This window comes from Equus przewalskii, chromosome 1 (genome assembly GCF_037783145.1).
Source record: "Equus przewalskii isolate Varuska chromosome 1, EquPr2, whole genome shotgun sequence".
Taxonomy (NCBI): Eukaryota; Metazoa; Chordata; class Mammalia; order Perissodactyla; family Equidae; genus Equus; species Equus przewalskii.
The window spans coordinates 171,606,909-171,620,277 of NC_091831.1; the positions used below are offsets into that span (position 1 = coordinate 171,606,909).

At 33.8% G+C, this 13,369-nt stretch overlaps 1 protein-coding gene across 16 annotated transcripts in view; it reads right to left on the minus strand.

The window, feature by feature from the left end:
* Window positions 1–13,369, minus strand: part of RALGAPA1 (Ral GTPase activating protein catalytic subunit alpha 1) — a 225,311-nt gene that overhangs the window by 68,525 nt on the left and 143,417 nt on the right. For all 16 annotated transcript variants that reach the window (XR_011530802.1, XR_011530801.1, XM_070588316.1 and 13 more), the window contains one exon: window positions 12,844–12,915. Coding sequence is in view for 14 of the 16 variants with exons in the window: in XM_070588316.1 (XP_070444417.1) it covers window positions 12,844–12,915 (72 nt within the window). In the remaining 2 variants the exon portion in view is untranslated. The remainder of the gene's footprint in view (window positions 1–12,843; window positions 12,916–13,369) is intronic.

Here is a 13,369-nt window from a genome sequence, read left to right on the forward strand (position 1 = left end):
CAAAGCATACTCCTAAAAAAAGCCCATCAAATCACAAATGACGACAGCAAGAGAGGAAGCAAGGAATAAAGGATGTACAAAACAGTCAGAAAACAATTAACAAAATGGCATTAATAAGTCCTTACCTACCCATAATTACTTTAAATGTAAGTAGATTAAATTCTCCAATCAAAAGACAACAGAATGGCTGAATGAATAAAAATTAAGGTCTAAATGATCTTGCTGCCTACAAGAGACACACTTTAGTTTTAAAGACACAGAGAAAATGAGAATGAAGAAATGCACAAAGATATTTCAAGCAAATGGTAAACAAAAGAAAGCAAGGGTAGCTATACTTATATCAGACAAAATAGACTTTGAGTAAAAAAACAGTCAAAAGACTTAACAGACATATACAGAACATTCCACACAAAAGCATCAGAATACACATTCTTCTCAAGTGCAGATAGAATATTCTCAAAAATAGACCACACGTTGGAAAACAAAACAAGTCTCAATAAATTTAAGAAGACTGAAATTATATCAAGTATTTTTTCTGACCACAATGGTATGAAACTAGAAATCAACTTACAAGAAGAAAGCTGAAAAGTCACAAATATGTGAACACTAAACAACATGCTAATGAACCAACTACTGAATCAATGAAGAAATAAAAGAAGAAATCAAAAATTGGTGGAGACAAAGGTGAAGACATGACATATCGACATCTATAGAATGCAGCAAAAGTGGTACTAAGAGGGAAGGTTAGCAATACAGGCCTACGTCAGGAAACAACAAAAATCTCAAATAATCTAACATTACACCTAAAGAAACTAGAAAAAGAAGAACAAATGAAGCCCAAAGTGAGTAGCAGGAAGGAAATTAAAAAATCAGAGTGGAAATGAAAGAAACAGAGACCAAAAAGATAATAGAAAAGAGCAATGAAACTAAAAGCTGTTTCTTTGAAAAGATAAAAATTGACAAACCTTTAGTTAGAGTCACTAAGAAAAAAACAGAGAAGGCTCAAATAAATAAAATCAGAAACTAAAGAGGAGAAATTACAACAGATACCACAGAAGTATAAAAGATTATAATAGAATACTATGAGAAGCTATACATGAACAAATTGAATAACCCAGAAGAAACAGATAAATTCTTAGAATCACACAACCTTCCAAAACTGAATCAAGAAGAAATAGAGAATCTGAATGGACCAATCACTAGTAAGAGGACTGAAAAAGTAATAAAAAAATCTTCCAAAAAACAAAAGTTCAGGACCAGATGGCCTCTCTGGTGAATTCTATCAAACATTCAAAGAAAATATAATACCTATCCTTCTCAAACATTTTCAAAAAATTGAAGAGGAGAGGATGCTTCCTAACTCATTTATGAGGCCAACATTACCCTGACACCAAAACCAGAAGGACAGCATAAAAAAAGAAAATTACAGGCCAATATCACTGAAGAACATAGATGCAAAAATCCTCAACAAAATATTAGCAAATCCAACACAGTAATACATTAAAGATTTTATTTTTACTTTTTCTCCCCAAAGCCCCCCGGTACATAGCTGTGTATATTTTAGTTGTGAGTCCTTCTAGTTGCGGTACATGCAACGCCACCTCAGCATGGCCTGATGAGCGGTACCATGTCCATGCCCAGGACTTGAACGGGTGAAACCGTGGGCTGCCGAAGCAGAGTGTGCGAACTTAACTACTCGGCCACAGGGCCAGCCCCACAATAATACATTAAAAGGATCATTATGATGAAGTGGGATTTATTCCAGAGATGCAAGGATGTTCAACATCCACAAATCAATCAATCAATGATACACCACATTAACAAAATGAAGAATAAAAAACATATGATAATCTCAATAGATGCAAAAAAAGCATTGGACAAGATTCAACATCCAATTATGATGAAAACTCTCAATAAAATAGGTAGAGAATAAACGGGTACGTAATAAAGGCCATCTCCAACAAACCCACAGCTAACATCATACTCAACAGTATAAAACTGAAAGCTATCACTCTAAGAACAAGAACAAAACAAGGATGCCCACTCTCCCCATTTTGATTCAATATAGTATTGGAAGTTCTATCCAGAGCAATTAGGCAAGAAAAAGAAATAAAAGGTATCAAATTGGAAAGGAAGAAGTAAAACTGTCACTATTAGCAGACGACATGACTTTATATAGAGAAAACCATAAAGAATCCACCAAAAAACTATTAGAAATAATAATGAATACAGTAAAGTTGCAGGGTACAAAATCAACATACAAAAATCAGTCCCATTTCTATACACTAACAAGGAACTAGAAGAAAGAGAAATCAAGAATACAATCTCATTTAAAATCATAGTAAAATGAATAAAGTATCTAGGAAAAAATTTAACTGAGGAGCTGAAAGACCTGTATACTGATAACTATAAGACAGTGTTAAAAGAAATCAAAGAAGACACAAAGAAATGGAAAGATATTCCATACTTATGCACTGGAAGAATTAACATAGTTAAAATGTCCATATTACCTAAAGTGATCTACAAATTCAATGCAATCCCTATCAAAATCCCAATGATGTTTTTCATGGAAATAGAACAAAGAATTCTAAACTGTATATTAAACAACAAAAGACCCTCAATAACCAAAGTAATTCTGAGAAAAAGAACAAAGCTGGAGCTATCACAATCTCTGACTTCAAAACATACTACAAAGCTATAGCAACCAAAACAGCATGGTACTGGTGGAAAACCAGACAACATAGATCAATGGAACAGGATAGAGAGCCCAGAGATAAACCCACACATCTATGGACAGCTTATTTTCAACAAAGGAGCCAAGAACACACAACGGAGAAAGGAAAGTCTCTTTGATAAATGGCGTTGGGAAAACTGGATGAGCCACATGCAAAAGAATGAAAGTAGAACACAATCTTAAACCATAAACAAAAATTATCTCCAAATAGATGCAAGTTGTGAATGTAAGACTGAAACTACAAAACTCCAAGAAGAAAACATAGGCAGTATGCTCTTTGACAGCAGTCTTAGTAATATCTTTTTGGATATGTGTCTTCAGGCAAGCGAAATAAAAGACAAAATAAAAAAATGGGATGACATCAAACTATAAAGCTTCTACACAGCAAAGGAAACCAACAACAAAATGAAAAGACAACTTACTGATTTGGAGAAGATATTTGCAGATCATATATCCAACAAGCGGTTAATATCCAAAATATATAAAAAACTTTTACAACTCAACAACAAAAATATAAACCACCATAGTAAAAAATGGGTAGAGGCTCTGAACATTTTCCAAAGAAGGTATACGATGGCCAACAGGCAAATGAAAAGATGTTCAACATCACTAATTATCAGAGAAATGCAAATCAAACCACAATGAGATGTCACCTCATGCCCATCAGAACGGCTGTTATTAAAGAGACAAAAAATAACAACTGTTGGAGAGGACGTGGAGAAAACGGAACTGATGTACACTGCTTCTGGGATGTAAACTGGAGCAGCCGCTATGGAAAACAGTATGGGGATTCCTCAAAAAATTAAAACTAGAACTATCATATGATTCAGCTGTTACACTTCTGGGTATTTATCCAAAGAACATAAAAACACTAATTTGAAAAGATATATGCACCCCTATGTTCAATGCAGCATTATTTACAATAACCAAGACTGGGAAACAACCTATGTCCATCAACGGATGAATGGATAAAGAAGATGTGATATATATATATGTATACAATGGAGTACTACTCAGCCATTAAAAAAAGACAAAATCACGCACTTTGTGACAACATGGATGGACCTTGAGGGTATGGAGACAAGCAAAATTAAGTCAGACAGAGAAAGACAAATACTGTATTTCATTCATTCATATGTGGAAGATAAACCACAAAAACCACATAGATAGAGAACAGACTGGCAGTTATCAGATGGGAAGAGGTATGGGGGGGGGGGGAAGTGAAAGGAGTAAAGGGGTACAATTGTACAGTGACAGACGGAAACTAGACTTTTGGTGGTAAACATGATGTAGTGTATACAGAAGTTTACCTGAATTTTATTTAAAGTTTTAAACCAATGTTACCTCAATTAAAAAAACTTAGTGCTCAGTAAAATTTCCAATCAATAAATTGTTACACCCTCAAGGAAAAAAAAAGGTTAAAAGAGATAAAGATAGTCATTATATAATGATAAAGGGGTCAATTCATTAACATACAGCATTGGTAAATATTTATGCACCTGACAACAGAGGACTTAAATGTATAAGGAAAATACTAACAAGGAAAGGCAATAAACAGCAATACAGTAATAACTGGAGACTTTAATATCCCACTCTCAACAAGGGATAGATCATCCAGACAGAGCATCAATAAGGAAACAGTGGATTTGGACAAGACTACAGACCAAATTAACCTAACAGACATATACAGAACATTTTGTCCAACAGAAGCAGAATATACATTCTTCTCAAGTGCACACGAAAGATTTTCTAGGATAGGTCATGTGTTAGAATACAAAACAAGTCTCAAAGGATTCAAGAAGACAGAAATTAAATTAAGTATCTCTTCCAACCACAATGGTATTAAACTAGAATCAATAAACAGGAGGAAAGCTGGAAAATTCACAAATACATGGAAATTCAACAACACACTCCTGAACAACCAATGGATCAAAGAAGAAATCAAAAGGGAAATAAAAAAATTTATTGAGACAAACAAAAATGGAAATACAACACACCAAAACTTAGGGAATGTCACAAAAGCAGTTCCAAGAGGGAAGTTTACAGCGATAAACACATACTTTTTAAGCTCTCAAAAAACCTAACTTTACACCTAAAGGAACTAGAAAAAGAAGACTAAACTAACCCCAAAGTTAGCAGCAGAAAAACAATAGAGTAGAGCAGAAATAAATGAATTAGAGAAGAAAACAGAAAAGATGAATAAAACCAAGAACTGGTTTCCTAAAAGATAATCAAAATTGACAAACTTTTAGCTAGACTAACCAAGGAAAAAAGAGGACCCAAATAAATATTGTTATAAGTGAAAAAGAGCTATTATGACTGATAGTACAGAAATATAAGGGATCATAAGAGGCTACTATGAAGTATACACTAACAAATTGGACAACCTAGAAGAAATGTGTAAGTTTCTAGAAACATACAACCTATCAAGACTTAATCATGAAGAATTCGAAAATCTGAACAGCCCAACAAGTAAGCAGATTAAATCAGATAGTTTCACTGGTGAATTCTACCAAATATTTTAAGAATTAATACCAATTCTTCCCATATTCTTCTAAAAAACTGAAGAGGAGGGAATACTCCCAAAGTCATTTTACCAGACCAGCACAACCTTGATACCAAAGACAGATAAGGACGCTCTAAGAAAAGAAAACTACAGGTCAATATCCCTGATAAATAAAGATGCAAAAATTCTCAACAAAATACTAGCAAACAGAATTCAACAGCACAGTAAAGGATCATACAACATGATAAAGTGAGATTCATCCCTTAGATACAAGGATGGTTTAACATATGGTGATGAATGTGATATATCACATTAACAGAATGAAAGATAAAAATCACACGATCATCTCAATAAATGCAGAAAAAGTAATTTGACAAAATTCAATATCCATTCATGACAAAAACTCTCAACAAATTGGGTACAGAAGGAATGCACCTCAACATAATAAAAGCCATATATGACAAGCCCACAGTTAACATTATACTCAACGGTGAAAAGCTAAAAGCTTTTTCTCTAAGATTAGGAACAAGAAGATCAGGGTGCCCACTCTCACCACTCTTAGTCAACATAGTATTGGAAGTCCTACCCAGAGCAATCAGGCAAGAAAAGGAGAAAGAAGCCATCTGAATCAGAAAGGAAGAAGTGAAACTATCTCTGTTTGCAGATGACATGATCTTATATATAGAAAATCCAAAAGACCCCACCAAAAAAATTGTTAGAATAAATGAATTCAGTAAAGTTAGAGAATACAGAATTAACATACAAAAATCAGTTTTGTTTCTATACAGTAACAATGAATTATCTGAAAAAGAAATAAAGAAAACAATCCCATTTATAATAGCATTAAAAAATACTTAGGAATAAATTTAACCAAGGCAGTGAAAGATCTCTACAATAAAAACTACAAGATATTGATGAAAGAGAGTGAAGACACAAGTAAATAGAAAGATAACCTATGTTCATGGATTGGAAGAATTAATATTGTTAACACGGTCATACTATCCAAAGTAATCAATAGATTTGTTGCAATCCCTATCAAGATTCCAATGGCATTTTTTTACAAATAAAACCCACTATCCTAAAATTCAGATGAAACCACAAAACAGCCCAAATAGCCAAGGCAACCCTGAGAATGAAGAACAAAGCTGGAGGCATCACACTTCCTGATTTCAAACTATATCACAAAGCCAAAATAATCAAAACTGTATGGTACTGGCAAAAAACAGACACATAGATCAATGGAACAGAACTGACAGTCCAGAAATAAACCCATATGTATACAGTCAACTAATGTTTGACAAGGGAGCCAAGAATACTCAATGGAGAAAAGAGTCTCTTCAATAAACGGTGTGGGAAAACTGGATTATTCATACGCAAGAGAATGAAACTAGACACCTATCCTGGAACACTCACAAAAATTAATCTGAAATGAGTTACAGACTTAAATGTAAGACCTGAAACCATAAAACTTCTAGAAGAGAAACAGACGGTAAGCTCCTTGACATTGGTCTTGGCAACGATTTTATGGGTATGACACCCAAAGCAGAAGCAACTAAAGCAAAACAAAAACAAAAAAACAACTGGGACTACATCAAACTAAAAAGCTTATGCACAGCAAAAGAAACAATAATCAAAATGAAAAGGCAACCTATGGAATGGAAGAAAATATCTGCAAACTACAGATCTGATAAGGGGTTAGTATTCAAAATACATAAGGAACTCATACAACTCAATAGTAATATAAATGGGCAAAAGACCTGAATAAACATTTTTCAAAGAAGATATTCAAATGGCGAACAGGTACATGAAAAGGTACTCAACATCACTAAAATCACCTTGGTTGTTAGTCGATTCTGACTTCTAGCAACACTGTGTACAGCAGAGCAGAACCGTGCCTGGTTTTTTTTGGACCATCCTCTCATCTTCCATTACTTTATCAGACAATATTCTACTGCTTTTCATGGGGTTTTCATGGCTAATGTTTTTGGAAGTGGGTGGCCAGGTCCTTCTTCTTAGTCTGTCTTAGTCTGGAAGCTCCACCATGGGTGACCCTGCTGGTATTTGAAATATGGCATAGCTTTCAGCATCACAGCAACAAGCAGCTGCCACAGTATGACAACTGACAGACGGGTGGTGTGGTTCCCTGGCCAGGAAAGAGACCTGGGCTGTAGCGGTGAGAGACCGAATCTTAACCAGTAGACCAGTCACTAATCATTAGGGAAATGCAAATCGAAACCACAAGAAATAGCACCTCACACCTATTACTTTGGCTATTATCAAAAAGACAAGAGATAACAAGTGTTGGCGAGGATGTAGAGAAAAGGGAACTCTTGTGTGCGGTTGGTGGGGATGTAAACTGGTGCAGCCACTATGGAAAACAGTATGGAGGTTCCTCAAAAAATTAAAAACAAAACTAACATATGATCCAGTAATCCCACCTGGGTATATAGCTGAAGGAAACAAAATCACTGTCTTGAAGAGATATCTGCTTCCCCATGGTCACTGCAGCGTTATTTACAATAGCCAAGATATGGAAGCAACCTAAGTGTTCACTGACAGGTAAATGGATTAAGAAAATGTGGTGTGTGTGTATATATATATATGCACACCCAATGGAATTCAGCCACAAGAAAGAAGGAAATCCTGACATTTGCAATGACTTGGATGAACCTTGAGGGCATTATGCTACATAAAATAAGTCAGACAGAGAAACACAATTACTGTATGTTCTCACTTATATGTGGAATCTAAAAAAAATGAACTCATAGAAACCAAGAACAGATTGGCTGGTGATGGCCAGGGACGAGGGTGGGGGGACAGGCAAAATGGACGATGATGGTCAAAGTGTACAAACTCCAAGTTATAAGATGAATAAGTTCCGGGATGTAATGACAGCATGGTTACTATAGTTGACGATAATATACTGTTTATTTGAAAGTTGCTAAGAGAGTAGATTTTTAAATTTCTCACCACACACACAAAAATCATAACCATGGAAGGTGATGGATGTGTTAACTAACCTTATTGTGGTAACCATTTTGTGATATATACATAGATAAATCATTACATTTAAATCTTTTAAACTTACCCAACGTTACATGTCAATTACATCTCAAAGTTGGAGGAAAAAAAACTTTGAAGAGGTGATATGGGAATACATAAATTAATTAATTTAAAAAATCAAAAGAAAAAAAAGCCCTACAAAACTAAAATGAGAAAAGGAATGTAACAGAGAATTATGACATTATGTATTAATCTCTACTAGTATTGTTTTGAAAATCTCAATAAATTGGAGTTTTGTAAAAAAGCAAAAAACACTGAAATTGACCCAAGAGCTAAAAGAAAACCCACAAAGACTAATAATGATGAAACAAATTGAAAGACTTAGAAATAATATTCATTTTATAAAGCTGTCTATAACCTTAATTCTAAAAACATAATAAGAACAGACAGAAAATTATCTACAGAATATGCTAATAGACTGTACCCTAATTCAAAAACGAATTCTAATTCAATTATGAAAAACATAATAGGAAGTCAAAAGACCCAGTAGGGTTTATCCCAAGAATGAAGGAATTATTTAATATTAGCAATCTAGTGATGTTAAAATACAATATACATCAATTAGTTAAGAAAGTAAAACTATATGAAAATCTGAATAGATGCTAAAAATGATTCTGATAACATTTAACACCCTTTCATTATAATAACTCATTATAATATATGATATAATTATACATTACAATTTATAATATAACATTATATATATATAATATACATAATATAACATTATAATAACAGGCTACTTTCTCACATGACGAAAATTACCTATTTCAAACCAACAACTGATTATCTTACTCAAGGATGAAACAGAAGAGTCATTTCCCTTAAAATCAGAAAAGATGAGGATGTAAATAGGAAGAATAATGATAACAAATGTGCTTATTCTTTCCATATGAAAGTTTTCATTGCAAATCAAACCCAAGTATCGATGGTATTTTTTTCTGGAAAACAACAGCATAATTCTAACATGTATCCAGTATTCTAACATGAATCCAGAAGAATAAACAGGTGAGAATATCTAAGAAAATAAGAAAAATGTATGTGGGTGGGGTGAGGAAGAAGATGGGCTTATCAGACGTTAAATTATAAGGCTGTAACAAATTAAAGATTAACATCTGCACAAAATTGATAGACAAATCAATAGAAATGAATATAAAGTTTTGAAATGGCTGAGTATTTGATAAAAGAAACATCAAATCAATGGGCAAGGTACGGATTATTCAACAAATCACAGAAATAGACTATTCTCCAACATTCAAGCTAGTTTCATTTCTCATTCCATAAATCAAAATACATTTCAGAAGGAACAAATAATTAAATGTAAAGTAATTACAATACCAACCAAATAATTAAAGATTTACAAGGAAACATAATGTTTAATTGATTTCAAGACAAAACTTTCCAAGCAAAGCAAACAAGTGAAGAAATCCAAATAAAAAAGATTGAGAGATATAGTTACATAAAAATGAAAAACCTACATGCCAAACAACCTAAAGTTGTTGAAAACTGAAAGCCAAACAATTAACTGGGTAAACTTCCTCAATCAGTACACAAGTTAATCCTTAACACACACCAACACGTAAGAGAACTATTAAGAAAAATTCCTAAATAGAAAAATAGAAAAAGAACACTAAGAGAGAATTTGAAAACAGATTAAAATTTCTTACAAAAATATATTAACTTCACCAGTAATAAAGAACTATAAATTAAACAGATACTATGATCTGCCTCTCAAGCGATAAAGATTAAGAAAAAGTGATTAATATCTTGTGCTGACCAAGCTGACGTTTATATAGGTATCCTTACATAATGTTGGTAGAATTAGCAATTAGTACTTAATGGAAAGTAGCTGTGCAAAATGTATGGCCTGAAATAAGTTGTCATGCTTTGACCTAATAATTCTATTTCTAGGAATCTATCCCAAGGCAAGAAATTAAAAACAACTTAAACATCCAATAATGACAGAACTTGGGGCCATAAGAAATTATTTTTGAATAATATAAAAAATGGTTGAGGAACATGCTCACAATATAAAATTTTTTTAAAAAGTAACTTACTATACATATCTGATTCCATTTTTATAAAACAAACAAAAAATCATACGTATGTCTATCAAAATAGGCTGAAAATACATAAACAAAAGTTAACTACAGTGTTATAAATATATGGTTTATTTTTCTGTTTTATATTTTCTATAATAAAGAAATTAAATATTATTTTAAAAAGAACATTCTGAAGTAAGCTAAAAACAACAAAAACCAGTTAGGAATTACAGGAAGTGAGTAAAGGTTATATTTTTCCATAAATTTGGTAGCAAAAGGCACAAAAGTGATAGACTATAATTTCAAAGGATGGTAACTGAGGAAAATTTTGTTTTGTTTTGTTTAAAGATAGATAACAAACATACTTCTATTAAGAGGAATAAGTAGAAATACAAAAAGAAGGGATAACTTTTTTTTTTTTGAGGAAGATTAGCCCTGAGCTAACATCTGCCACCAATCCTCCTTCTTTTTGCTGAGGAAGACTGGCCCTGAGCTGACACCTGTGCCCATCTTCCTCTATTTTATGTGGGACGCCTGTCACAGCATGGCTTGTCTGCACCCAGGATCCGAACTGGCAAACCCAGGGCCACCGAAGCAGAACTTGTGAAGTATGAACATAACTGCCGCACCACAGGGCCAGCCCCAGGATAATTTTTTGAAGATCCTAGAACAGGCAGAGAAGGTGGGAAGCAGAAGTACAGATAGGGGAAAAACAAAAAGGCTTTTCTGAAACCAAAAATGAGCAAAAGAAGGTGGCTTAATTTAGAAATTTTAAAGAGACGAAGATGTAAGGCAGAGCTGTTTGATGAAGGAAAGGCCCGAATCATGGTATTCGCTTTGCATTCCTGTAGAATAGTGATGGCATGGTGGGTGGCTTGTTTCAAACTAGCTTTCCAATTATCAGAATCTCAGGATGTAATTAATGAGAGATGTGACCAATGTGTTAAAATGTGAATGTGTGGAGGAAGAAGAAAGCTTAAGAATCACTGTTCTAGCAGACTGTCTTTCTTATAGGAGCTCAAGAAGCTGAACTGAATTCCTAGTGAGGTTAGAATAGAGATGATCCTTTGACTATAATGAAGGGTTTGACAAACAAAAAAGTGTTTAAAATACAGTCATGCGTTGCTTTAAGATGGAGATACATTCTGAGAAATGTGTCTTAGGAGACTGCGTCATCGTGTGAATGTCATACAGCATACTCACACAAACCTACATGGTATAGCCTACCACACACCTAGGCCATATGGCACTAATCTTATGGGACACCCCCCATTGTATATGCAGTCCATCGTTGACCAAAATGTTACGCGGTGCATGACTGTAATTATTCTGAGAAAGAAAGTAAGAGGTGAACAGGAATTAAGAAATTTGCCGAACAGAAGAGAAGGCATTGTTGAGTAATGGAGCATGAATCTAGAGTAACTCTATTAGCAGACTGGTTTGATAATTTTCTCTGGTAATGTACTGTCACCTAGGAATAGAGAAAGTAGATGTTCAGAATGATTCTGATTAGAGAATTGATTATGGCCAGATATATATAAACGTAAGTGGAAGAACAGTTTTAAGGGTGCTAGATATGGCATTTTAAAAATAGTTGACAATGTGTGAGTTTCCTGGACAGGACGGCAAGTGAAATCAGAGGTGGGTGGGCAGTTTGACAGTGGGAATAGGAAAAGCAAAAAACAGGAGGCATAAAAGTTTAAAACACCGGTTGAATAAGACGTGAGAGAGTGAGAAATGTGGATGTTAAGGAGGTTGTGGATTTCAGTCTCAGAAATACAGGCATTCTCAATAACGGTGACATCCAAAGTTTCACTTTATTAATGTATTTCCAGTTAGACTGCCAAAAATCACCTATCCAAACATTTTATTTTTATGAGTTTGGAAAGGAAGGAAGCACATATACATAGGTTGATCTTATAGGAATTTCAGTTAAGTAATATTTTGTAGTTTCTAGTACCAGTTTCCCAGGAAATCTCATCCCGATACAGGCACTTAGAGATCATTGAAATAATGATTTAACAAGGTTTTACAAATCCAAACTGACATGCAAGTGGGTACACATCTAAGGGCTTAAAGAGAAATCAGTTACAACAATATAACAGACTATACCCATCTTCTTTGCTCCATTAATATTTTTTGTAGGTACTAGTTTGTATTCACCAGTCATTTCACTTGGGGCCTCTTAGAATAATCAAGGGCAGATTTGGAATGCCTAAATATGCGAAAACCAAGGACATTTTATAGGTTCAATCAGATTTCTGTTTCAAAAGATAATTCTGAAATGTATAAAAAAAGGTGTAACAATTCAAAGATACCAAATATTTTAATGCAGCCCTACATTTTTCCAAAACATTTACTATTTCTAAGGTATGAATAAATGAAAGACAGTTTCTGCTCAGAAAGTTATAACTGAACAAGATGGCATTATTCACACATAAATAGAGATACAGCTGACGGTTGCAAATTATAAATTTGAAGGTTTTCCAACAACTTACCACTGTCTTGAGTCCAAATTCCTAAGTTCTCTAAGTAGTTTTTCATTTTTCTTCAAGAGATGAAAGCTCCTCCTAAATAGAGAGAATTATAAACATTTTCATCACCTTTGCAGTGAATGACATCACAGTCCTGGAAATACCTTCCACTCTACTCATGCAACTCTTACACTGAGTTCTTGCCTTTTCATACTTCTAACACAAAGGAGAATAGACCCTAAAACAAATGCCAAGAATTTAAGTCATTATTTCTGCCCAGGCCATCATGCATTTCTGCTAGTGGATCATTATCTATCGGCCTCTTCAATTTTTCCTCGCAGATCCTGTGAGCTTCCCAAACTCATATCTAGAAAAATGGATGAAAACACTTGTAGGTTCCCTCTCAAGAGTTTCATAAAAATATGCAAAAAAGTTGTTCTTCACAAGAAATAAAATATTCGCAAAATCTAAATCACTACTAAGTAAGCCTGTGTAATTCAAACGGAATTTGCTTTCTTCTTTGTTTTACATTATATGTATTTTTTTTACC